The sequence below is a fragment of the Oncorhynchus masou genome, chromosome 5 (assembly GCF_036934945.1).
Source record: "Oncorhynchus masou masou isolate Uvic2021 chromosome 5, UVic_Omas_1.1, whole genome shotgun sequence".
Taxonomy (NCBI): domain Eukaryota; kingdom Metazoa; phylum Chordata; class Actinopteri; order Salmoniformes; family Salmonidae; genus Oncorhynchus; species Oncorhynchus masou.
The window spans coordinates 53,067,913-53,094,188 of record NC_088216.1 but is presented as its reverse complement, the minus strand read 5'-3'; the positions used below and the strand labels follow the sequence as shown (position 1 = coordinate 53,094,188).

The 26,276-nt window shown below is 42.5% G+C and overlaps 3 protein-coding genes across 4 annotated transcripts in view; 1 reads left to right on the top strand and 2 right to left on the bottom strand.

The window, feature by feature from the left end:
* Positions 1 to 211: 211 nt before the first annotated feature.
* Positions 212 to 6,798, bottom strand: LOC135539827 (inositol polyphosphate 1-phosphatase-like). The gene is made up of 6 exons (XM_064965982.1): positions 6,523 to 6,798; positions 5,039 to 5,256; positions 4,803 to 4,863; positions 4,400 to 4,606; positions 4,010 to 4,178; positions 212 to 930 (listed from the first exon to the last, which is right to left on the bottom strand). Exons 2-6 carry the CDS (start codon positions 5,240 to 5,242, stop codon positions 402 to 404), a joined length of 1,170 nt encoding a protein of 389 aa, XP_064822054.1. The 5' UTR covers positions 5,243 to 5,256; positions 6,523 to 6,798; the 3' UTR covers positions 212 to 401.
* A 2,412-nt stretch (positions 6,799 to 9,210) lies between these two features.
* On the top strand, positions 9,211 to 11,798 carry LOC135539829 (protein S100-B-like). Its single transcript, XM_064965989.1, has 3 exons — positions 9,211 to 9,324; positions 10,775 to 10,918; positions 11,649 to 11,798. The coding sequence occupies exons 1-3, from the start codon at positions 9,319 to 9,321 to the stop codon at positions 11,796 to 11,798; spliced, it is 300 nt and encodes a 99-aa protein (XP_064822061.1). The 5' UTR covers positions 9,211 to 9,318.
* Positions 11,799 to 11,828: 30 nt separating this feature from the next.
* The window catches only part of LOC135539826 (acyl-coenzyme A thioesterase 1-like), a 24,373-nt gene continuing 9,925 nt past the window's right edge, over positions 11,829 to 26,276 (bottom strand). The window contains exons 1-12 of one of the 2 annotated variants that reach the window (XM_064965981.1): positions 26,110 to 26,205; positions 25,892 to 26,019; positions 16,177 to 16,383; positions 15,940 to 16,039; positions 15,446 to 15,666; positions 15,122 to 15,297; positions 14,884 to 15,000; positions 14,493 to 14,578; positions 14,231 to 14,324; positions 13,846 to 13,926; positions 12,616 to 12,751; positions 11,829 to 12,250 (exon numbers count right to left, since the gene is read on the bottom strand). In XM_064965981.1, coding sequence (XP_064822053.1) covers positions 12,138 to 12,250; positions 12,616 to 12,751; positions 13,846 to 13,926; positions 14,231 to 14,324; positions 14,493 to 14,578; positions 14,884 to 15,000; positions 15,122 to 15,297; positions 15,446 to 15,666; positions 15,940 to 16,039; positions 16,177 to 16,383; positions 25,892 to 26,000 — 1,440 coding nt within the window. In that variant the 5' untranslated portion in view covers positions 26,001 to 26,019; positions 26,110 to 26,205 and the 3' untranslated portion in view covers positions 11,829 to 12,137. Of the gene's footprint in view, positions 12,251 to 12,615; positions 12,752 to 13,845; positions 13,927 to 14,230; positions 14,325 to 14,492; positions 14,579 to 14,883; positions 15,001 to 15,121; positions 15,298 to 15,445; positions 15,667 to 15,939; positions 16,040 to 16,176; positions 16,384 to 25,891; positions 26,020 to 26,109; positions 26,206 to 26,276 lie in introns of those variants that run through there. The other variant, XM_064965979.1, reaches the window with a different exon arrangement.

The window sequence follows — 26,276 nt, the reverse complement described above, 5'->3', positions numbered from 1 at the left end:
TGAACCATGCCTGTTCCCATTCTTACCTGTATCTTTCAATTCTGATTATCTTGCTTTGGGATAAATGGGATACTTAAACAGCACTCCGGTCTTCCCTGAAGTTTGATTTGCCACCAACACACTTCTTGACAATGAGAGAACCAGTAACTGTAAAGAGACCTTCCTTTAGGTATATCTTAATCTTTTACAAAACACCTTTAAACATACCAACTACTGTAGTTAGTTTAATAACATGTTTATATTCCTTCATATATTTACATTTGCAAATATATAGCTGTTAAAAATAACTTGGACAGCATAGTTGATAGAAAAACACCACTGACCCACCAAAAATAGGATATTAAGCACCACAACCTTATAAGCAATGATACTTGTGCCCACCATCATCAGCTACTCTTCCTTTAAAACTTGCCCTTCAGTTCCCCAATAACCCTATGGAGAATTTGACAGTTGAGATAGGCCACCAGGCCTCCCTGGTTGGCCCAGTGGTCTGCCCCAGTGCTCTCTGTGTGGGGTTGGTGGTAGGTCAGTTCCCCTTGGTCCTGGTGCCCCCCCTGACAGTGGCTGGAGCCAGAGGAGTGGAGGCACTCTTTAAGGTCCACCATCCCCCCACCCAGTGCACGGAGCAGGGCATGGGGGCCACAGGAGTCCCACTTGAATGTGCTGCCCTCTGAGAGGACGTAGACGTCAGCCAGGCCCAGGATCACACACAGGATCTTGTATCCGGCCCCCGAGGCGTACATTAGCCTGTCAGGCCCGCACAGAGGGGCCAAGGCCTCTTTCACTGCCTGCTTCTCACTGGAGCTCATCACCACTGAGAGCCCTGGTCCTCCCGCTGCTGTCGTCTTTGCAGGTCTGTCTTTAGGTCTGAGCACTGAGCAGGCTTTGACGCTCCCACACGACACACCCCAGAAATGCTTCCCCTTCCAGCTGCAACAAATATGTACATCACATCAAACATGTTATTGACAAAGGCAGCTTTGTTGGTGAAAAGTGAGCATTATTGAGTATGTTATTTCTGTGTCAGACAGGTTTAATTATAATTCAATTCAGTAAGTGGATTGAAAATCAAAACGTTCCAATACTTAAATTGGTAACAATGAGTTATTTGAATCAACTGAACTGAAATAGCATTGACCATAACCCAGTGGCCTCATTTATAATTGAGTAAATTTCACACTAAATATCTGTGTGCAACATTTCTGAAAAGACCTAAGTCAAAACATAGAGATTTATAAACTTGCCGCATGCCATACTTGCACATATTTCCCATTATAAATCAGACTTGTCGTAAACTATGCGCATCGTGAACAAGCATTATAATTCCGCCTGGAAAAAGCACATCATTTAGCTTTTATGGTGAAAATAACACCCTTATTTTCTGTTTTAATTTGGAACTTTTGAAATTAGGCCACAGCAGTTTCTAAAAGATAGAGCCATGGCAAATTAGATCAACTGTTCTCAGGAGTGTTGTTACATTTCCCCCCCAGTGATTTTGCTGTAGCAAAGGAAAGGAGTGACTATTTCTGAAATAAAAAAAATGAACAAATTGTTGTGGAGTTCGCAGAACATTTTATTTAACAATGTTTTGCAATTACTTCCCCCCCCCCAGCCTGAATATGATGCGCTTCCCGCGAATTCTGAAACATTGTCGATGCCCACTTCAAACATTTGAAATTACAAGGTGAACTGTCAATTCTATTGTTATGTTTTAATTTTAACCGCGCTCCGGATTAAATGGAGCAAAATATTTGAAATACCTTATTTACTATTTAGATCAGATTAAATGAGAGATGGGATGAATTGTATCCTAATTTGTTGAATAGGCTTCTTTGGGATTTTGAAACCATCAGTCAGAAAAGGTCAGGAATTTATTCTGAAATTATCAGGAAATAGATTCCTATTACAATATATTTTTTAGATTGCAAAAATAAAATAAATAGATCTCCGCTCTTCTCATTAACAACAAATTATTGAATATTGTTATATTTTCCAGTTTTTAGGGTTTTATGAATAAGCTAGTCATCATATCCCCCATTTGCCTGCTTGCAATGCAATACTTTAACCACCAAAAATTGTGTGCTCTCATAGTCTAAAGTTTGCAGGAAATTAAGCACATTCTCACATCAAGTAACATTTTTATAAATACCTACTTTTGCGTTAAAACTGGCGAATGCATATTTTGGGGTATATTTTGTACATACGCAGCGTTTATAAATGATGCCCCTGGTGTCAGAACTGATTGTTCTGGTTCTATAGCAGGGATCTTTTTTAGCATGAGAGTTACTTTAAAAAAATTTAACCTGTTGTGGGCTAAACATTTTTTTTATGCTTTCAAATAGGCACATTCTTCTCTACCATGCATCGCATCCCTGGTTACTGTATGTAATAAAATAATGGTTGATAAACACTATTCGGCATGACAGGCCCCATTAAATTAAATTCAGTTCTCTCTATTATATTTTTCCCGGTTTGGGATTTTTAAAAATGTTTTTAGACTCTCAATATTACAATTATTCATAGAGCATCAACGAAAATGGATGTCCATGTAACGGATGTGAAACGGCTAGCTTAGTTAGCGGTGTGCGCTAAATAGCGTTTCAATCGGTGACGTCACTTGCTCTGTGACCTTGAAGTAGTAGTTCCCCTTGCTCTGCAGTAGTTCCCCTTGCTCTTTTGTGGAGCGATGGGTAACAATGCTTCGTGGGTGACTGTTGTTGATGTGTGCAGAGGGTCCCTGGTTCACGCCCGGGTATGAGCGAGGGGACGGTCTAAAGTTATACTGTTACATTGATGCTTTTGACCCGGATCACTGGATGCTGCGGAAAAGGAGGAAGGGGGGTGAGTGTAACGGATGTCAAACGGCTAGCTTAGTGCTCGCTAAATAGCGTTTCAACCGGTGACGTCACTTGCTCTGAGACCTTGAAGTAGTGGTTCCCCTTGCTCTGCAAGGGCAGCGGCTTTTGTGGGGCGATTGGTAATGATGCTTCGTGGGTGACTGTTGTTGATGTGTGCAGAGGGTCCCTAGTTTGCGCCCAGGTATGGGCGAGGGGATGGTCTAAAGTTATACTGTTACATCCATATCAATGCTTAAATCACATAAGAACACCATTTCTGGAAGATGAAAAAGTTACACATTTAGATTATAGTGTAATTCCCCTTTAATTGCACATCTGGCAAAAGAGGAATGTGTCAATGTAGTAATGTTTCTGCTGCTAGGCCTACTGTCATGGCGGAGTTTCCAAAACAATGGCCATCCAATTGATACAAACAATTATCATTTATAGTTCTGTCAGGTAGGCCGGGCACATGCTCGCTGACACGGTCGCCAGTTGTACAGTGTTTCCTCCGACACATTGGTGCGGCTGGCTTCAGGGTTAAGCGAGCAGTGTGTCAAGAAGCAGTGCGGCTTGACACATTGGTGCGGCTGGCTTCAGGGTTAAGCGAGCAGTGTGTCAAGAAGCAGTGCGGCTTGGCAGGGTTGTGTTTCGGAGGACGCATGGCTCTCAACCTTAGCCTCTCCCGAGCTGTACGGGAGTTGCAGCGATGCGACAAGACTGTAACTACCAATTGGATATCATGAAAAAGGGGTATAAAAATAACAATAGTTCTGTCAGGTAAGCCTACTTTGCAGTTAACATCTAATTGAGATAATTTTTGGGGAAAGTCTTTCTGTCTACCCACAAAACGGTTATCATTAGCTTTGCTAACTGGCTACATATGGAGTGATTGACAAATCCACATACCATACAGACAGGGACATATCGCTGGAAATTAATTTGCAGGTATTGTGTTACGTTTGGATTTTTAAGCAAATAGTGGCTAACCAGAGTTGGGATAACGTCAATGTGGCTTTGATTTGATAGTAGCAGGGAGCTTTATGTTTATGACATTGCGGTGGAAGGACACATGTACTTTTAGAATTGATTGGCAAGCTACTCATCGCTGGGCTGCGAGCTACTGGTAACTTGTGATCTACCTGTTGGAGACCCCTGTTCTAGAGTCTCACCCTGTTGGGTCTTTGTGGTTGAAGGGCTGGTTGATGACCCCCATGACGGGTTCCCCAGTAGCGCGGAGGTAAACCCCAATCAGGACCAGGGCACACTGCAGACCTGACGGACAGAGACGCCCCTCTACCGCCGCCTCCTCACGACCTTCAATGTATTGGCTCGTGGCATCTGAACAACAACCAAACCGATAGGAACAACATACATTCAATGCCATGCTTATAACAGTGTTAAAGGACAAGGAAAAATCTCTCCCATGGCGTAGGTGTAGTAATTATACAATACAAGTGGATCTGCTCTGTGCTAGACAATACCCATAATTTCTATTCATGTATGTCTACGGAGATAAAACAAATCTTGTTTTTAAATAGTGACTCTAGGCCAGGTGTTACCGATGGGGTCGATCCAGATGCCCAGGTCAGAGGGGCTGAGGGGTATGTGGAGGTCGTCTGTCCCCGTGTCAGTGAGTGTGAGCTTAGCATCCTGGTGGATGGCACGTGCCAGGAGAGTCGCCGCCGTCTGGTCCCCATCCAGCACTGTGGCCAGCAGGGCTGCGGTCTCCTTCTCTGTCCCACACACTGTGACTATCACACTCTCCCCTGGGATGCACGCATGAATGCATACACAGTCAACATGTCATCAACAGGTCTACTGTTATTAAAAAGTACATGTTGCATTGTATTATGGTGCGCTTATACCAATGTTATAACCCTGTTATTAGTCATGTACCTGCATTGTATTAACATATTGTTACATAGTAATAAGTTTTACTTAACTGTGGGTGTTATTACTAACCTAGTCCATTCTCAAACTTGTTAGACTCCTCTCCTTGTATGTGGTCAATCATTTCAGGAAACTAAGGTAAAACAGGATAAAACGAGTAGAGGGTTAATTAAGATTGCCAAAACCAAAAACATTTGATTATACTTGAGAGGGATATGCCACAAATCCTCCAGAGGCTTGCCTGGAAATATTTCAAACATGAAACAATCCTCATCATGATAACATGAGAAGTGTTTTGGTTCCTGTACCTGAGCTCCAACATCATGGCGGATCATCTCTTGGATCACAACATCAGCCAGTGTCTTGAAGTCCTGGACAAACTTCTTGTTCTTATCCACTCCAGTCTTCTCCTGGACCAGCAGCTGGAAGAGAGGGGCCTCCTGCCTGCACACGCGGGCCACGTTGGCTGCCTTCTCTGCCACACGCAGCAGCAGCTTCAGCAGATCAGCCATTCTTGACACCTGACCTGAAAGATAGAGAGAGACAGAGAGAGATGGCCAACACCGTTAATACCTGTGTAGGCTAGCAGGGCCTTAGATAGTACCTTAGATATGGGGTCAGAGATAGTGGTGGTTTGTTTCCCCCAGAAAATTATGCTGTGAGTGGCTGACCTAAGGGGTTACAAAATGTCCTTGTGACCCTCCAGATAAAAGTGACAATGATTAGCCACAGCCTTGTAGGTCATAGCTTCTCTCAATGGGGAAAGGATCTTGAAGATGTCGAAGACAAACTCTGTAGAGGTTGTAAAGAAGCAATTAACTGGGTTACCTGGGGAGGTCTGCTCTGATATTGATAGTTCATGAATGTATGTGGCCTGCCTCTGAGTACATGCCTAATTATAGCCTCTGTAATAATGAAACTAGGACATCTCTATGTAAGTGAGAGCAAAGAAAAATAATGACCCCCATTCAATAGCCTGTTTTATAAAACCATGCACTCTCTATCCGCATGCAAATAAGTCCAGTAGCCTAAAACTGATATTTCTGTTTGCTCCTTATTATCGAAGTGAAAAGTATGGCACTTAAGGAATTTGGGCAAGTTGAGTCTGCTGTGTGGTTGCCCCATTGAACAGGCAATATTTTTTTTTTACTGAATACAGCCAAAGTTTTACTCTGGTTATGGTACTGCAAACACGTAATGTTTTAAGACAAAATATTAACATTAAAATATAATATTGTAATTCTGTAAGAGTTTAACTGATTACAGTCTTGTTCAAATATGACAAGAGTTCATGGTCAAGAATAGGCAACTGACACAAGGGAAACAATATCTTAATGTCACTTCGATACAGAAGTTACTTTTTCGTTGCAGGATAGGCAAGCATGCAGCAGTTTGGAAAATTGACGTAGCGGGTTATGAGATTGAAGTTAAGGTTAGGAAAAGGTTTAGGGGAAATGCTTTCCTAACCTGCTATGTAAATAAATCACTTTTTATCGAAGTGGCGTGGAAAGAGTGTGTCCCATTGACACAGAGAACAGTGACGCAGAACAGAAAAGCAAGCACGACCAGGCATATAAATCCTTAATCATTTCAATTCAAATATTACTCTACGTGCGCATATTTCACGCCTTTGTAGTTGATTACATTAGTGAAAAAACCTAACCCACTCGCCACTTGAGTAGGCTATTTGAGCAACATGGACCTAGAAATAAAGTTAACGTGTTTATATAAACAAGCTATCAACAGTGAACGCTACCTTATATAAAAACATTGCAATTTATTTTACTCTTACCGGGAAATGTTCCGGCTGATTCGTATTAGGGTATTTTCTCGTCTAACGCCCTTCAAAGCTGAGCTGTCACGGTCCAATCTGCTTAATGTTTCCTGTGTCAATGCAGGCTAAGGATGTTTCTGAATGGGTGTAATGCCGTGTGCTAGTCTACAGTCGGCTACAATAAAACATATAGGCTACGGGCGACAATTCAATCTCGGGATATAATTTCCCTACTCCAGGAACGTAGTTTCCTGTTCTTGTTTGATTACGTCGGTGCGGATGTTTTTGCGTATCGGAAGGGCGGACGGAGGTGATTTTCCACTCAGCTCGCGAAGGCTTTTCCATCGCAGCCGACGTGGGCGGAGGTTAGAAAAATGTAGTACTGTAGCCTGCCTACTAGTGTGTAAAGTCGTATGATCTTGCTGCAATATGTCTACACGTGCTACGTTAGTTTAGCTACAATGTGACAACTTGAACTGCACCAGTTCTAGACCTAGACCCTACGCCCGAGGCCTATGAATTATTTTCAATTAAAAACGTTTCTACATCCCTCAATACATTTATCTTTACATACAAATGTGAACGGAGAAGACAACTATGCAACACAGCATTTAAAGTGTTGAATAAAAGCCTATTCTTCTCCCCATCGGCACATCAATTATATATACTCAATCCAAGGCAGCTATGACCTAAACAAATCTAATCGTATGTGCATTTGTCATTTGATATGAACACAGCAGTAAGAGAATCCCAGTAAGTGACGCAATTGAAGAGGAAATGGCTTTAGTGGCGCCCTATTGTCTCTATTACCACCAGAAGCATCCATTATCATACTGCATACATCAATCATTACTGTAGTAGGCCTGCATGGAGAATAGCAAGCTATTCCCTTTACAGTGCAATACTTTTGACCAGGACCTATATGACCAAAGGCCATACAAGTAGTGCACTATAAAGAGAATGGGGTGTCGTTTGGGACTGTCTGGCTGACTGATAGGAGCTTTCATGGGACTGATCAATACAGTTTAGCTGTTCAGAGCACTGAGAGACAAGGCTGAAAAACACAACCACTGGACAATTACTTATTCCCTACAGTGCCTTCAGAAAAAACACTCACATCCCATGACTTCTTCCACATTCTGTTTTGTTACAAAGTGGGATTAAAATTGATTTAATTGTAAATAATTGTCAACGTTCTACACCCAATACTGTGTAATGTTAAAGTGGAGGAAAAATGATAACAGTTGTAATGCATTTTTTGAAAAATAAACACTAATACATACCTTTGGCAGCGATTACAGCTGTGAGCATTTTTAGGTAAATCTCTAAGAGCTTTCCACACCTGGATTGTGCAACATTTGCTTATTATTCTTTTAAAATTCTTCAAGCTCTGTCAATTTGGTTGTTGATCATTGCTAGACAACAATTTTCAAGTATTGCCATAGATTTTCAAATAGATTTAAGTTAAAACTGAAACTCTGCCACTCATGAACATTCACTGTCTTCTTGGTAAGCAACTCCAGTGTAGATCTGGCCTTGTGTTTTAGGTTATTGTCCTGCTGAAAGGTGAATTAATCTCCCAGTGTCTGGTGGAAAGCAGTCTGAATCAGATTTTCCTCTAGGATTATTCCTATGCTTAGCTCTACCCCATTTATTTTTTTATCCTGTGAAACAACCCTGGCCTTAACGATTACAAGCATACCCATAACATGAGGCAGCCACCACTATGCTTGAAAATATGGAGTGTTGTACTCAGTAATGTGTTGTATTGGATTTGCCCCGAACATAATACTTTGTATTCAGGACAAAAAGTTAATTGCTTTGTCACATTTGTTGCAGTATTACTTTAGTGCCTTGTTGCAAAACAGGATGCATGTTTTCAAATATTTATTATTCTGCACAGGCTTCCTCCTTTTAAATCTGTCAATTAGGTTAGTATTGTGGAATAACTACAATGTTGTTGATCCATCTTCAGTTTTCTCCTATCACAGCCATTAAACTCTATAACTGCTTTAATGTCACCTCAGCGGTTTTCTTCCTCTCTGGCAACTGAGTTAGGAAGGATGCCTGTATCTTTGTAGTGACTGGGTGTATTGATACACCATCCAAAGTGTAATTAATGATTTCACCATGCTCAAAAGGATATTTAATGTCTTATTTAATTTTTTTAATCCACCAATAGGTCCCCTTCTTTGTGAGGCATTGGATGACTTCTCTGGTCTTTGTGGTTGAATCTGTATTTAAAATTCACTGCTCAATTGAGGGACCTTGCATATAATTGTATGTGTGGGTTACAGAGATGAAGTAGTCATTCAAAAATAAAGTTAAACATTATTATTGCACACAGAATAAGTCCATACAACTTATTATATGACTTGTTAAGCAAATGTATACTCCTGAACTTATTTAGGCTTGCCATAACAAAGGGGTTGAATACTTATTGACTCAAGACATTTCAGCGTTTCATTTGTAATTAATAAAAGAAATGTCTAAAAAACATAATTCCACTTTGACATTATGGAGTATTGTGTGTAGGCCTGTGACACAAAATCTCAATGTAATCCATTTTAAATTCAGGCTGTAACACAAAAAAAGTGGAAAAAGTCAAGGGCTGTGAATACTTTCTGAAGGAACTGTATATAGTGCACCACTTTTGACCAGAGCCCTTGGACCTAGGTCAAAAAAGTGCACTATAAAGGGAATATGCTGTCATTTGGGACGCAATCAAGGAGTGTCTCAGGCTTAGAGCATCAGTTTGTCGTTAGCTTACCAAGCCTCACAGTACAGCGAAAGACGGTTGGGTTCTGTCTTCAAATGCAGGTAATATAATAAAGCAAATAATTGACCAGTACTTATTGCATTTGTGTGGAATTGTTTGTGTAGTTAGTTGAGGAAAATAATTTTGGTGTTTTATTGTCCCACGCTTCAAGTGTCTTTCTGTAGTTATTAATGTAATTTTGTATTTTACATCTTGTCAATCTATGGTCAGTTGAACTGAATTAGCTTTTTTTCCCATTTATAAGACGATAAGGCAAACACAATGTAGACCTATTTGAGCATTGAGTTTAGCTAAGGAGCGATGAGCAATATGAAAGCACGTACAAGGAAATCATAGCCTATAGTACTAAACAGTTCTAAATATGCCTCATAAGACTGGCGATGTTACTAATCTTATAGGGAGTGTCTACGAAACTAGTAAAAAAAACTTGGCAATTCAAATACTTTCCTATTAATTCCAATTTACTTAAATAATATTGACATATATATATATTTGTGTATATGGGTAGCCTACAGTAATTGTATCAACCAAAACTCTGAACATACAAAGTCATTTAAAGGTCCAATGCAGCTATTTTTATCTCAATATCAAATCATTTCTGGGTAACAACTAAGTTCCTTACTGTGTTTGTTTTCAATTAAATGGTCAAAGAGAAACAAAAATAGCAAATAGCAATTCTCAAGCAAGAATTTAGCTAGGACTGTCTGGGAGTGGTCTGAGTTGGGAGTGGAAAACTGGAAACTAGCTGTTATTGGCAGAGAGGTTTGGAACGCTCTTTCGTTTTGGTCTATTAACTAATTTACTGCCTGATAATATCACCAGGCAGGCCAAAACTCCATCCCACCAAAACAGGTAGAAATTTCAGGCAGTCTTTTCAAACAGCTCTTACACTAAAAGTGCATGGTCATCATTTTCACAATTTCACTTTTTTATTTCAACTTCTTAGTGTTCACTTCAATCACTGTAGATTAAGGGGTGGAGACATGTTAAAGAAGGATTTTTAAGCCTTGAGACAATTGATACATGGATTGTGCATATGTGCCATTTGAGGGTGAATGTGCAAGACAAAAGATTTAAGTGCCTTTGAACGGGGTATGGTAGTAGGTGCCAAGCACACCTGTTTGAGTGTGTCAAGAACTGCAGCGCTGCTGGGGTTTTCACACTCAACAGTTTCCCGTGTGTATCAAGAATGGTCAACCACCCAAAGGATATACAGGCAACTTGACACAACTGCAGGAAGCATTGGAGTCAACATGAGGAATGCTTTCGACACCTTGTAGAGTCCATGCCCTGACGAATTGAGGCTGTTCTGAGAGGAAAAGGGGGTGCAACTCAATATTAGGAAGGTGTTCCTATAAAACACAGAAAAATCACATTTTTGACTGCACTGGTCCTTTTAAACATAGATTTGAAAGGTGATTTATGCTTGCTGTGTCTGTTCTGTGCCTGGAATGTTCTATATGTAATTATATGGTTCTGTGTTCCTGACAGAGAACTGAGCAGAGCATGTCAGAGCTAGAGAGTGCCATGATCGCCATCATCCATGTGTTCCATAAATACTCAGGCCACAAGTGCAAGCTGAAGAAGGCAGAGCTCAAAGATCTTATCAATAATGAGATGAGTCACTTCATAATTGTGAGGCACTCTCTGTGTGTATCCCAAATGGAACCCTACCCTCTTAGGAAAAAAGGTGCTATCTAGAACCTAAACAAATTATTTGACTGTCACCATCTAGGTCTAGGATAGCCCTTTGAAGAACCTTTTTGGTTCCAGGGTATAAATTACCCTTTTGGAATCCATGTAGAACCCTTTCCACTGAGGGTTCTACATGGAACCCAAAAGGGTTCTAACTGGAACCAAAAAGAGTTCTCATATGGGGACAGCCGAATAACCTTTTTTCTAAGATTCCCTATATAGTGTACTACTTTTGACCAGAGCAGAACAGGCCCTGGACAAGTGTAGTGCACTATAATAGGGAATAGGATGCCATTTGGGACAGCCCCTATGTCTGTCCTCTGAGTATATTACTACATATTACAACACCCTCTATCATTTAAATTCAGCTGGAGTGTGTCATCATGGTGTTATACCACTGGCCTACATCCAATTAGAAAAACAGGAATCGTTTTTTAGCCTTCTGTAGGAATTAAAAAATGATACAATAATGAATTATATTAAACTGCTGATTGTAATGATTTAGATGAGTATTATATGATTATTACACTTTACTTAAAGCCTGCAGGTGAATGCTTTATTACTTGTTATAAGTATGTATGGGCCCATAGGACATTTTTAACTCAATAACCTGACACAAGTTTTAATCAGACACATTACTCTTCACAGTTGACTGTTCTTGTCTCTTAAGAATATCCAAGATAAAGAGACTCTGGATGAGCTGTTTGCAGACCTGGACCAGAACGGAGACCTGGAGATCGACTTCCAAGAGTTTATCGCTCTGATCGCCATGATGACTTCAACGTGCCATGATCTCTTCAGCACGGATCACTGCCGTTAGTGACACAATGTAAAGGGGAAGACTTCAGCGAGTGTCTGTGTGTGACCAGCAAAACACACATGCATACTGTGTAACCCTCTCACATAAAGATGATGTAATGATGATAAAGCAATTTTGTTTACATTACATTGATTTCCTTATGGTATAATAGTTGTGTTTATAAAAATCTAACAAATCAATGACAACAATACATAGACACTTACATAAAAATCTGTATGGTGAAAATAGTGAAAGAAAACATAGAGTCCACTTGAATTTGGACAGTTGGGTGAGTTTGAGTCTTGCATTGAGGAGTGATGCATATGAGATGGACCGTTCTATCCCAAAGTGGTCAAAAGGCTATTTGTCTTCCTTTCCCCTTAGATGGCGTTCCATAAATTCCAGGGTCCTCTTCCAGGCGTCCTCTTGGGCTGCAGCGTGGGGTGCCAGGTGTCCTCCCCAGAGAGTGATCACTATATGGAAAAACAACAGGACAGCATGGAAAATAACCTGAAAATACAAATCATAATGTAGTTCTCTCATTTCTGAGATACTGTATGTTAATTATAATGTCTATTACCATTTTGTCAAATACCCTTATTTGGAAACCATTTAAATTTGAATACATATGTTAGTGCTTGTAAGTGGATATATAAATCAAGAATAAAGGACTGATAAATGTTCTTCAAGACAAATCTTTCAAAGTATGATTATCATTTTAGGATACAATCATGACTATTTGTAAAAAAAAGTATCACTGAAAACAAGGTCATAACTGCATGACAAACTAAATATGAAACAGAGGTGAAGGTGTGTATGGGAGGAGAGGACCACCCACGTTTCTTGGGTTGTGTGGTCCACATGGAGGCTCGGGCGTTGGGGGTGTAGGGCGGCTCAATCAGGTGACCAGCACCGGGGTATGACAGGCGGGTGAACAGGTGGGATCTACCAGCATCTTTAATATTCTTCTCAATCTGAAAACCAAGGAAATATCTGTTCATTCAACTGGTCACGGCTTTTGACTTCGACATTGGAAAAGTTATTACTCTCAGCAGCTATGACTAGCACACATTTGTGGCCAAATATATTGGCACCCTTGTACTTTAAAAAAATAATTCCCCATTTCTTCTAAAATAAGTTGAAATTTAAAAAAAACAACATTTGGATGTCACACCTTGTTATTGGATTTTCAACATTGCAGAACCACATTTATTGTTGTAAAGAAAATAAAAACATGGCATGGAGAAAATGATTGGCACCCAGGAGCTAGTGGTTGTTTGGTTGCATAGCCTTTGGCCAAGATAACTGCATGCAAAATAAACCTAAATTCTGGGGGAAGTGTTGAATTGAAACATAATTAGAGCGCTTTGGCAATACAAATCAGCGCTGTGTTTACGGATGACCAAATGAAGCATTCAATGAGAAGAACACCCTCCCTACAATCAAATATGGGGCAGGTTTGATAACGCTGTGGAGTTGCTTTGCTGCCTCTAGTACTGGAGGCCTTGAACGTGCACAAGGCATCATTGAAGGTTGTCGTTCTTCCAGCAGGACAAAGACCCCAAACACACATCAAAAAGCATCCAGGAATGGTTAAGAAGGACTGTTCTGCAGAAGAGTCCAGAAAACAGCAGTTGGTGGAGGGCACCCCTCAAATATGGAAGTTTTCTACTCAAAAGTGCCCCCAAATTGTCAGTAGAAAGGTGCACAAAGCTCAATGATGGCTACAAGAGGCATTTGTCTGCAGTTATCTTGGCCAAAGGCTGTGCAACCAAGTACTAGGTCTGGGTTGCCAATAATTAAGCCCATACCATTTGCCTTTATTTTCTCAATTAAAATTGCAAACTTAAGTTTACAAAAATAAAAGTGGTTCTGAAATGTTGAAAATACAATAACAATGTAATGGTGACCCACTTAATTTTTTTAAAATTTAAATTATTTTAGTAGAAATAAGGACTTATTTAAGAAATGTGCAAGGGTAAATATATATTTTGCCATAACTGTATATACTACCATAGTATGCCATATTGTAGTTTAATGGTAAGGCAATCCCATGAAGTAGGCCTACCTCATCTGCGTTCTCAATAGCTGCACAGCTCAAGTCGTCTTCACCCACAATGTACAGTAGGGGGCAGCACAGGTTTTCAACCTGCACAGATAGATGATATCTTTGTAGATGTACAGGTAGTCTTGTGTAGCAATACCTCCAAATCAAGTTGTTGTCACGCTTCCTTTCCAATTAGGGAAGCCTTGATGAAGCTAATGTACCGGTAACCCTCTGAATCAAATTCTACATTAATTGCCACAAAAGATGCACAAGTACTCCTCACACCGATTCTCAAAATAAAAAACATGTTCTGCTTAAAAAAAATGTTTTTTTTACAATTCTGTGCAGCTGGCTGGAGGGGGTTATTGACCCTATCAATATTTGAGAGGGTCACTCAGGGTCGTACATTTGCTTTGTTCTCAGGTAGAATGTTGTTGGGCGTGGTCACTTCTCTGAAACTGACGTAGCCCTCTTCATCGTAACTCCAATGCTTCTGATTCCTATAACATAATATAACAGTGGGTGGGATAAGAAAAGAGCAGCATCCCTATTTAAGCAATAACACAATAGATTGAGAATGGCCTAATTTAGTTTCTGTCAAGTCATCTTTTCAGGCATACTCTCATTCTCAAACCTTATTTCTGTTATACGTTTGCATGGTAACTAACCCTTCAAAGCTTTCTGTCATGCCGTCGCTGTCCGAGAATTTGTTGAAACTTCCTATTGGACCATTCACTCCGATCACACACCTGGGCTGAGGGAGAAAAAATGAGTGAATGGGAATACCAGGTATTTCAAACCAGATGCAGTCCTACAAGGAGACACATATTACTCATCATACTAATAGGCCTTTCATATTTGAATATAGCCTTCAGTCTCTATTTTCTTATTTGCTCAAATGCTGGTCATTCCCCCTCAGGCTACATCAGACATAACAGTTATTGATCACAACACAAGAGGTATAAACATGATTTCATATTTCCAAGGCTAATAGTTGTTTGATGACTGGTAAACAATAATTCAGATGACCACTTCAGGGGGTTGTATGGCCAGACTTACATTGAAATCAATTTGAGTGGCGATTCGCAGAGCCAGGTAGACCCCGAACGAGAGGCCCATGACCCCCATTCTGTCCCCACACACTTGGGGGTGGTCCTGGAGAAACTGTAACGCAGTCTGTCAATGCCCATGGAGAAAACAAGGAGAAAATAAAGTTTTGCTCAGGTGCCAGAATGTTAGGTACATACAGGGGTGAATCACCTTGGTACTTTGAAACATAGCACTACCACCTTACTACCTTGAAGTAGGCATCTCCCACATTGATAGTGTTGAGTGGACCAGGGATGTCTTTATGGCCAAAGTAGGCAAGGGAGAGACTGGCAAAGCCTCGGGAAGCAAACAAGGCTGAGCGGTACTCTATCAGCCCCCCGCCCATACCCCACAGGTCCACCATGGCTGGGAATGGACCTGGACCTATGGAGGCAACAACAGAAAACACCAAATACCCTGAGTATTGGAATAAAGTCTCAGTCATAATACTTTATGTAAAGACACTCTGTAATATATATTGTGCTATAATCGAAGACATGATTTGATATGTACAATTTAACAAATAAAAAACCTGAGGGTAAGAACAAGGTCCCCACTACTCCGTTCTGCCGGATCTCTGTTCTCCGGACCCCTGGTGCCATGTACCAGCGTTCCACAGTCACTGCAGCCAGCTCCTGTTCCCCTCTCTGTCGCTGCTCCTTGTTGGAACCTTGACTGGATGGAACCGGAATGTGACCCTCTAATAAGGACAACTGTACAGAGTACGGAGTCTCAACATTTTTCTTCCGCAGCCTGTGGGAAAATACACAGATGAAACTGTCACTGTCATGGGCTTTGCATACAAAACAAAGACTGTATCCAACCCCTCCTGGATCTATCTATCTATCTATCTATCTATCTATCTATCTATCTATCTATATAAAATTGTATTATTGTTTATTAACTATCCCTTTAAAAATATATTTTGTGTTGATTGACTTTGTTGATCAAAAGCATGTGTCTCTGAATCATATTCAATGTGTCCATGGCTTTGCATGATTTGTTAATTATGATCCCTGTCCCCACCTCAGACCCTCTCTCTCTCCAGGTGCAGGCTGCAGGGCCCAGAATAGTCCCATGGGCTCACAACCCACATAGGAACCCCCTACAGACTCATCCCTGGTCACTGTGAGGAGAAGAGAGTTAGGTGAGGGAGAATGAAGAGAGGGTGAGATAGTCAGAGGAGAGTATGATAGTTCAAATAAAACAATTTGCTATCAGATTCCCAGGCCCTGCATACTGTAGCTCGGTCACGTGACTCACAGTTGACAACACCCCTCCCATCTGTGTTGTAGTGAGAAAATGCTTCCCACAGGTCACCGTCCTCGTTATGCATGCGGGAACGCACAGTAATAGGTGAGTGAGGGGGGAGGTGACGTCCCTCTAGGGTAATCGGCTCATCTATGAGGGCGCGGTTGGGCTTGGCTGTCAAAAAGGGAGCTGGTCTACATGTCTTCCATCTCACTTGGCCTAAGAAGCACACCGAAACAACATGGGATCAAACAGGGGATTTTTCACTTCATGTAATTTAGTTACAATTTAAAAGGACAAGATATAAGGAGGTAGACTGTGCCTGCTTCATAGCCCTGGTGAGACACAGGTGTTTCAGTAAATAGAAAATGTGGGAAAGTCAAGGTAAAAGAAAGATAGAGCATCATCTGTATTGACAAGGACAAAAGTTTGGTCAATGTAATGTGCTTTCAGAGCTTCCAGAGGGATACGACGTCTTTAAAAGTGAATGAACGGAGAAAGACAACTACATCAGTATTTTTTAAACCTTCCTTTTTGGACTTGACGTGTCAATGTACGGCTCATAATACACCATCTGTAATCTTCTCCTGACGCGCATTTTCAAATTCTACATATTGGAATTCGTAACATAGCATGCGAATTGGAGGACATAACACATCAATCATGCAAAATGGATGATGGATATCCACAAATTCATACATACATTCCTCTACTTATTTGGACAGTGGAGCTAAAACGTTTAATTTGGCTCTATACTCCACCATTTTGGATTTGTGATCAAATGTTTCCTATGAGGAGACAGTACATCTAGTCCCCCTTTTGAAGGTGTTATAAGTATTTGGACAAATGCACTTACAGTGTATTAGAGTAGTGAAAAGTATTTGTAGTATTTGGTCGCATATTGCTAGCACGCGGTGCCTACATTCAAGTTTGAGACTCTACAAACTTGATATGTGCACGTGTAGTTTGTTTTGGTTGTGTTTCAGATTATGTTGTGCCCAATGATAAATAATGTATTGTGTCATTTTGGAGTCACTTTTATTGTAAATAAGAATAGAATATACAGTGTTTATGTAACACTTCTAAATGAACGTGGATACTCCCATGATTACGGATAATCCTGTATGAATTGTGAATAATGATGAGTGAGAAAGTTGCGGGTGGTCAAAGATCATACCCCTAAGACATGCTAACCTCTCACCATTACTAATAACAGGGGAGATTAGCATGTCTTGGGGGTATGATCTTTGACCACCCGCAACTTTCTCACTCATCATTCAGGATTATCTGTAATCGCATGATCAAATTGACAGGTGACTCCTGCTCGCTGGAAAAACTTTGTCTTTCTCGCCCGGGGAAGGCAGCTTGTAAAACGATAAAAATGTTAATAATTTAGTCTACCATGTTTCTAATTTTGAGAATAAAAATGTAATATTAGGATATAATTCCACAAATTGTACAGAGAGCATACATCACATTTCTATAGTTTCTGGATCATTTGGAACTTGCCAGAAGGTGCCGTCGCTACCAATTTGTAAGTCGCTCTGGATAAGAGCGTCTGCTAAATGACTTAAATGTAATGTAAAAATGTAAATTACGCTTGTTTACACTGAGCTGCACTGAGGTCGGAATGCAATCATGGTTACATTAAAACACCATGGAGCTGACGCGAGATATGGGTCGGAAAACATACCTCAATGCAGGGATGGGATATGCCACTGTACTCCAAATGTTACCTTTATCCACACTGCTCCATCAAGAAGACTGAAATACTGCTAGTTTTCCCATAAAACTACCCTTTTCGTCCTAATGATAGATACCAGTAGCCACAGCAGCCATAATGGAATGGCGAGTCGCGTTGAACAACAAAGGAGCTGATATGCTGACACTGCCATTCCAAAATGGCCACGGTGGCTACTGCTTGCTAGCATGAGGGCAAAAAGGGCCGTTTTCCGGGAAAACTAGCAGTATATAAATCTTCTCAATGGAGCAGTTTGGATAAAGGTCAAATTTGAGTTTTCCGACCCATATCTTGCTCCGGCACCAGGTCTTAATGTAACCACGATTGCGTTCCAACCTCAGTGCAGCTCAGTGTAAACTAGCATAACTGTAGGGTCGGTATCTTCTGGCAAATTTGGAACGGGCATTTGTTTTCTTTCAGGGGCTGATTGTTGACAGAATTTGACTGAGTTCCCTTGAATTTTGGGCTGTTGTAACTAGGTTACCACTAGTAACTAGGTTACCACTAGTTAGAACAGCCCAAAATTCAAGAAAACTCAGTCAAATTCTGTCAACAATCAGCCCCTGAAAGAAAACAAATGCCAGTTCCAAATTTGCCAGAAGATACCGACCTTACCGTTATGCTAGTGATGGACAATTGATTGGCAGGTGGAATGATGCCAAATGAGGTTGCAAACTAAAAGTGGGAGGCGGGATCAGGTCAGCCCAGTATTGTCCAATGAGGTTGCATGGCGGGCCCAAGTCTGCTCAGTGCACACCAAAGAGCACGTGCACATAACAGTTTTGTTTTTACTCTCTTTATGCACACGTTACAGGACTCGAGAACAACGATGTGATATACAGTGCCGTGCGAAAGTATTCGGCCCCCTTGAACTTTGCGACCTTTTGCCACATTTCAGGCTTCAAACATAAAGATATAAAACTGTATTTTTTTGTGAAGAATCAACAACCAGTGGGACACAATCATGAAGTGGAACGACATTTATTGGATATTTCAAACTTTTTTAACAAATCAAAAACTGAAAGATTGGGCGTGCAAAATTATTCAGCCCCTTTACTTTCAGTGCAGCAAACTCTCTCCAGAAGTTCAGTGAGGATCTCTGAATGATCCAATGTTGACCTAAATGACTAATGATGATAAATACAATCCACCTGTGTGTAATCAAGTCTCCGTATAAATGCACCTGCACTGTGATAGTCTCAGAGGTCCGTTAAAAGCGCAGAGAGCATCATGAAGAACAAGGAACACACCAGGCAGGTCCCAGATACTGTTGTGAAGAAGTTTAAAGCCAGATTTGGATACAAAAAGATTTCCCAAGCTTTAAACATCCCAAGGAGCACTATGCAAGCGATAATATTGAAATGGAAGGAGTATCAGACCACTGCAAATCTACCAAGACCTGGCCATCCCTCTAAACTTTCAGCTCATACAAGGAGAAGACTGATCAGAGATGCAGCCAAGAGGCCCATGATCACTCTGGATGAACTGCAGAGATCTACAGCTGAGGTGGGAGAGACTGTCCATAGGACAACAATCAGTCGTATATTGCACAAATCTGGCCTTTATGGAAGAGTGGCAAGAAGAAAGCCATTTCTTAAAGATATCCATAAAAAGTGTTGTTTAAAGTTTGCCACAAGCCACCTGGGAGACACGCCAAACATGTGGAAGAGGGTGCTCTGGTCAGATGAAACCAAAATTGAACTTTTTGACAACAATGCATCATTCCAAGCCGTCTTTGTATCAAAGATAATTGCATAATTATCGTATTTCGTCGTCCTAACGTATCTGCCCAGCAGCTAGCTAAGCAGCTAGCTAACATCCACTGTCCACCAGCACTGTAGAAACTATTACACTCAACTGAACGACTCGATTAGCGTAGTGTCAGCTAGCTACATAGTTGTCTTCGCTGTCTTCGTATCCAAGATAATTGTGTAGTTTAGAGTGTGTAGACTTAGAGTGATTATCTTAATTTACCGAGGTTAGCTAGCCAGCTATTTGTCGTCCTTAACGTAGGAGATGCTGCTAGCTAGCTAGCCAACAGCTAGCCAACCTCTACCGAATTGAACTTCAACTACCCGGTTAACATTCCGCGTCGCTCCACAGGTAGTATCACATTTTCATTTCACTTCATTACAGTACAACGGTTTGATTTGTTTGATCGTAGCTAGCCAGCTACATAGCCGTCTTTGTTTCTAAGACAATTGTGTAGTCTAGAGCGATTTTCTAGGTTAGCTGGCCAGCTATTGTCGTTCTTTTAACGTAGCTAGCCAGCTAGCCCCGAATAGCAGCACTGTAGAAACTATTACAGTACAACGGTTTGATTTGTTTGATCGTAGCTAGCTTCATAGCCGTCTTTGTATCTAAGACAATTGTGTAGCCTAGAGCGATTTTCTAGGTTAGCTAGCCAGTTATTGTCGTTCTTTTAAGGTAACGTAACGCAATCAACCTGCTAGCTAGCCAGCTAGCCCCCGAATAGCAGCACTGTAGAAACTATTACACTCGATTAGTGTAGTGTCAACATCGCAGCCACTACCAGCTAGCCTACAAAGTCAACAACGCAGCCACTGCCAGCTAGCCTACTCCAGCAGTACTGTAGCATTTCAATCATTTTAGTCAATAAGATTCTTGCTACGTAAGCTTAACTTTCTGAACATTCGAGACGTGTAGTCCACTTGTCATTCCAATCTCCTTTGCATTAGCGTAGCCTCTTCTGTAGCCTGTCAACTATGTGTCTATCTATCCCTGTTCTCTCCTCTCTGCACAGACCATACAAACGCTCCACACCGCGTGGCCGCGGCCACCCTAATCTGGTGGTCCCAGCGCGCACGACCCACGTGGAGTTCCAGGTCTCCGGTAGCCTCTGGAACTGCCGATCTGCGGCCAACAAGGCAGAGTTCATCTCAGCCTATGCCTCCCTCCAGTCCCTCGACTTCTTGGCACTGACGGAAACATGGATCACCACAGATAACACTGCTACTCCTACTGCTCTCTCTTCGTCCGCCCACGTGTTCTCGCACACCCCGAGAGCTTCTGGTCAGCGGGGTGGTGGCACCGGGATCCTCATCTCTCCCAAGTGGTCATTCTCTCTCTCTCTCCCCTTACCCATCTGTCTATCGCCTCCTTTGAATTCCATGCTGTCACAGTTACCAGCCCTTTCAAGCTTAACATCCTTATCATTTATCGCCCTCCAGGTTCCCTCGGAGAGTTCATCAATGAGCTTGATGCCTTGATAAGCTCCTTTCCTGAGGACGGCTCACCTCTCACAGTCCTGGGCGACTTTAACCTCCCCCGTCTACCTTTGACTCATTCCTCTCTGCCTCCTTCTTTCCACTCCTCTCCTCTTTTGACCTCACCCTCTCACCTTCCCCCTACTCACAAGGCAGGCAATACGCTCGACCTCATCTTTACTAGATGCTGTTCTTCCACTAACCTCATTGCAACTCCCCTCCAAGTCTCCGACCACTACCTTGTATCCTTTTCCCTCTCGCTCTCATCCAACACTTCCCACACTGCCCCTACTCGGATGGTATCGCCCGTCCCAACCTTCGCTCTCTCTCCCCCACTACACTCTCCTCTTCCATCCTATCATCTCTTCCCACTGCTCATACCTTCTCCAACCTATCTCCTGATTCTGCCTCCTCAACCCTCCTCTCTTCCCTTTCTGCATCCTTTGACTCTCTATGTCCCCTATCCTCCAGGCCGGCTCGGTCCTCCCCTCCCGCTCCGTGGCTCGATGACTCATTGCGAGCTCACAGAACAGAGCTCCGGGCAGCCGAGCGGAAATGGAGGAAAACTCGCCTCCCTGCGGACCTGGCATCCTTTCACTCCCTACTCTACATTTTCCTCCTCTGTCTCTGCTGCTAAAGCCACTTTTTACCACTCTAAATTCCAAGCATCTGCCTCTAACCCTAGGAAGCTCTTTGCCACCTTCTCCTCCCTCCTGAATCCTCCCCCCCCCCTCCCTCTCTGCAGATGACTTCGTCAACCATTTTGAAAAGAAGGTCGACGACATCCGATCCTCGTTTGCTAAGTCAAACGACACCGCTGGTTCTGCTCACACAGCCCTACCCTGTGCTCTGACCTCTTTCTCCCCTCTCTCTCCAGATGAAATCTCGCTTCTTGTGACGGCCGGCCGCCCAACAACCTGCCCGCTTGACCCTATCCCCTCCTCTCTTCTCCAGACCATTTCCGGAGACCTTCTCCCTTACCTCACCTCGCTCATCAACTCATCCCTGACCGCTGGCTACGTCCCTTCCGTCTTCAAGAGAGCGAGAGTTGCACCCCTTCTGAAAAAACCTACACTCGATCCCTCCGATGTCAACAACTACAGACCAGTATCCCTTCTTTCTTTTCTCTCCAAAACTCTTGAACGTGCCGTCCTTGGCCAGCTCTCCCGCTATCTCTCTCAGAATGACCTTCTTGATCCAAATCAGTCAGGTTTCAAGACTAGTCATTCAACTGAGACTGCTCTTCTCTGTATCACGGAGGCGCTCCGCACTGCTAAAGCTAACTCTCTCTCCTCTGCTCTCATCCTTCTAGACCTATCGGCTGCCTTCGATACTGTGAACCATCAGATCCTCCTCTCCACCCTCTCCGAGTTGGGCATCTCCGGCGCGGCCCACGCTTGGATTGCGTCCTACCTGACAGGTCGCTCCTACCAGGTGGCGTGGCGAGAATCTGTCTCCTCGCCACGCGCTCTCACCACTGGTGTCCCCCAGGGCTCTGTTCTAGGCCCTCTCCTATTCTCGCTATACACCAAGTCACTTGGCTCTGTCATAACCTCACATGGTCTCTCCTATCATTGCTATGCAGACGACACACAATTAATCTTCTCCTTTCCCCCTTCTGATGACCAGGTGGCGAATCGCATCTCTGCATGTCTGGCAGACATATCAGTGTGGATGACGGATCACCACCTCAAGCTGAACCTCGGCAAGACGGAGCTGCTCTTCCTCCCGGGGAAGGACTGCCCGTTCCATGATCTCGCCATCACGGTTGACAACTCCATTGTGTCCTCCTCCCAGAGCGCTAAGAACCTTGGCGTGATCCTGGACAACACCCTGTCGTTCTCAACCAACATCATGGCGGTGGCCCGTTCCTGTAGGTTCATGCTCTACAACATCCGCAGAGTACGACCCTGCCTCACACAGGAAGCGGCGCAGGTCCTAATCCAGGCACTTGTCATCTCCCGTCTGGATTACTGCAACTCGCTGTTGGCTGGGCTCCCTGCCTGTGCCATTAAACCCCTACAACTCATCCAGAACGCCGCAGCCCGTCTGGTGTTCAACCTTCCCAAGTTCTCTCACGTCACCCCGCTCCTCCGCTCTCTCCACTGGCTTCCAGTTGAAACTCGCATCCGCTACAAGACCATGGTGCTTGCCTACGGAGCTGTGAGGGGAACGGCACCGCAGTACCTCCAGGCTCTGATCAGGCCCTACACCCAAACAAGGGCACTGCGTTCATCCACCTCTGGCCTGCTCGCCCCCCCTACCACTGAGGAAGTACAGTTCCCGCTCAGCCCAGTCAAAACTGTTCGCTGCTCTGGCCCCCCAATGGTGGAACAAACTCCCTCACGACGCCAGGACAGCGGAGTCAATCACCACCTTCCGGAGACACCTGAAACCCCACCTCTTCAAGGAATACCTAGGATAGGTTAAGTAATCCTTCTCACCCCCCCTTAAATGATTTAGATGCACTATTGTAAAGTGGCTGTTCCACTGGATGTCAGAAGGTGAATTCACCAATTTGTAAGTCGCTCTGGATAAGAGCGTCTGCTAAATGACTTAAATGTAAATGTAAATGTAATGTTATGTTTGGCGTAAAAGCAACACAGCTCATCACCCTGAACACACCATCCCCACTGTCAAACACGGTGGTGGCAGCATCATGGTTTGGGCCTGCTTTTCTTCAGCAGGGACAGGGAAGATGGTTAAAATTGATGGGAAGATGGATGGAGCCAAATACAGGACCATTCTGGAAGAAAACCTGATGGAGTCTGCAAAAGACCTGAGACTGGGACGGAGATTTGTCTTCCAACAAGACAATGATCCAAAACATAAAGCAAAATCTACAATGGAATGGTTCAAAAATAAACATATCCAGGTGTTAGAATGGCCAAGTCAAAGTCCAGACCTGAATCCAATCGAGAATCTGTGGAAAGAACTGAAAACTGCTGTTCACGAATGCTCTCCATCCAACCTCACTGAGCTCGAGCTGTTTTGCAAGGAGGAATGGGAAAAAATGTCAGTCTCTCGATGTGCAAAACTGATAGAGACATACCCCAAGCGACTTACAGCTGTAATCGCAGCAAAAGGTGGCGCTACAAAGTATTAACTTAAGGGGGCTGAATAATTTTGCACGCCCAATTTTTCAGTTTTTGATTTGTTAAAAAAGTTTGAAATATCCAATAAATGTCGTTCCACTTCATGATTGTGTCCCACTTGTTGTTGATTCTTCACAAAAAATACAGTTTTATATCTTTATGTTTGAAGCCTGAAATGTGGCAAAAGGTCGCAAAGTTCAAGGGGGCCGAATACTTGTGCACGGCACTGTATATCACATCGTTGTTCTCGAGTCCTGTAACGTGTGCATAAAGAGAGTAAAAACAAAACTGTTATGTGCACGTGCTCTTTGGTGTGCACTGAGCAGACTTGGGCCCGCCATGCAACCTCATTGGACAATACTGGGCTGACCTGATCCCGCCTCCCACTTTTAGGTCGCAAAGTTCAAGGGGGCTGAATACTTTCGCACGGCACTGTACATGTCCAGGTAACTGCCAAAATAAAGGAAACGCCAACATAAAGTTGGGGGCTTTGGGTCACCACGAGTCACCAAAACTGCCAGAACACCTTCAATGCGCTTTGACATAGATTCTAGTAGTGTCTGGAACTCTATTGGAGGGATGCAACACCATTCTTCCATAAGGATTCCAGATAGCTGGTGACTGAGACACACACCCTTTAAACCCCCTATGCTCCTTTGAGACCCTTCTTTCAAAGTCACTGAGATCCTTCTTCTAGCCATGGTAGCCAAAATAATGGGCAACTGGGCATTTTTATTGGTCCTTGCTATCCAGAATCCTTGGGATTTCCCTACCCCATTGAAGTTGAAATGTAAAATGGTAAGGGTTTGGTTTTAAGGACGTACAGATAGTTACCCTTTTTTTTTTATACATGACCCTAAGTGTAATAGTTGTTCAAATACTTTAATTTCACCAGGTTCAGATATTAATATAGCATGTTGATTTGTTACTATGCATGCCTGCATCCTGGGAATAGTGGAACGCATATTTACGTTTTGCCCTGCTGAAATAATTTTGATGCACTAGGAGAGGTAGGCACGCTTTTTCTGTCGTCTTCAGAAAAGTTAGATTCCTTTATGCACAAAGTCATGACACACAGTGTTTTGTTAATGAATAATGTTGTATATTTAGAGTTTACTCATAAGTGTATGGTATTGTTGATGCAATTGTAATTGTACTTTTTAGGATGATATTAACATTCTGAATTCAACATGTGGTTACTAGCTAGCTAAGGTATTGTATGTGTGAACGATGGCTAGCTTCTCGACTGATCCCAGTCATTTGTATTGTGCGTTTTTTGTAGAAAAGAGGTGACGATTGGCAGAACATATTTGTACTCTACAAATGTGAGAGAGAATTTTGATATATTAAAACAACCTGATCTCCGAAATCCATGTCTTTAGTCTCAATCGATCACACACGCACTCAGAGGTACAGCGGTGCAGTACAGCACCGGTTACATACGCATGATGGGACGTTTGAATGGCTTAATTAACTCAGGAACCATGCCTGTGTGGAAGCACCCGTCATTTACTCAAGTGTTTCCTTTATTTAGGCAGTTACATGTATGTGACATGTGCACAATTTTTGGAACCCTTTTTGGCTCTTGAGCGCTACTTTCAAAACTTCTGGCTTAAAAGTAAACAAAACCTTTGTAGCATCACTTTAATCTATCACTTTCTTACCCACTGCAGGTTGGACACATCCGATCTTCCTGTCGATGTTGACCCATTGAAGCACAAACTTGTCTGAGAGACGACATAGCACTGACACACACATGTGTGCTCTAAGCATGCTAGCCAGTCAGTACTCCCTATGTAGAGAAGAACATGTGCAATGATCAAACATACAGATGAGAATATAAAATATTATTAAGTGTTTGTGAGAGTTTTTGTTGTCTTACCCCGAGTAGCCTAGTATTGAAGTAATGTAAGTAATGTTTCTCTAGCTCACGGAATTTATTTTTTCCTCTAACAGAGACTGAACTTCAACCTCTATCTTGTGCAACTTGCCAACTTCCCAGCCCAATGTCACTGTTTCGGGAGTGAACTTTTTATTAGAGTACCTGGG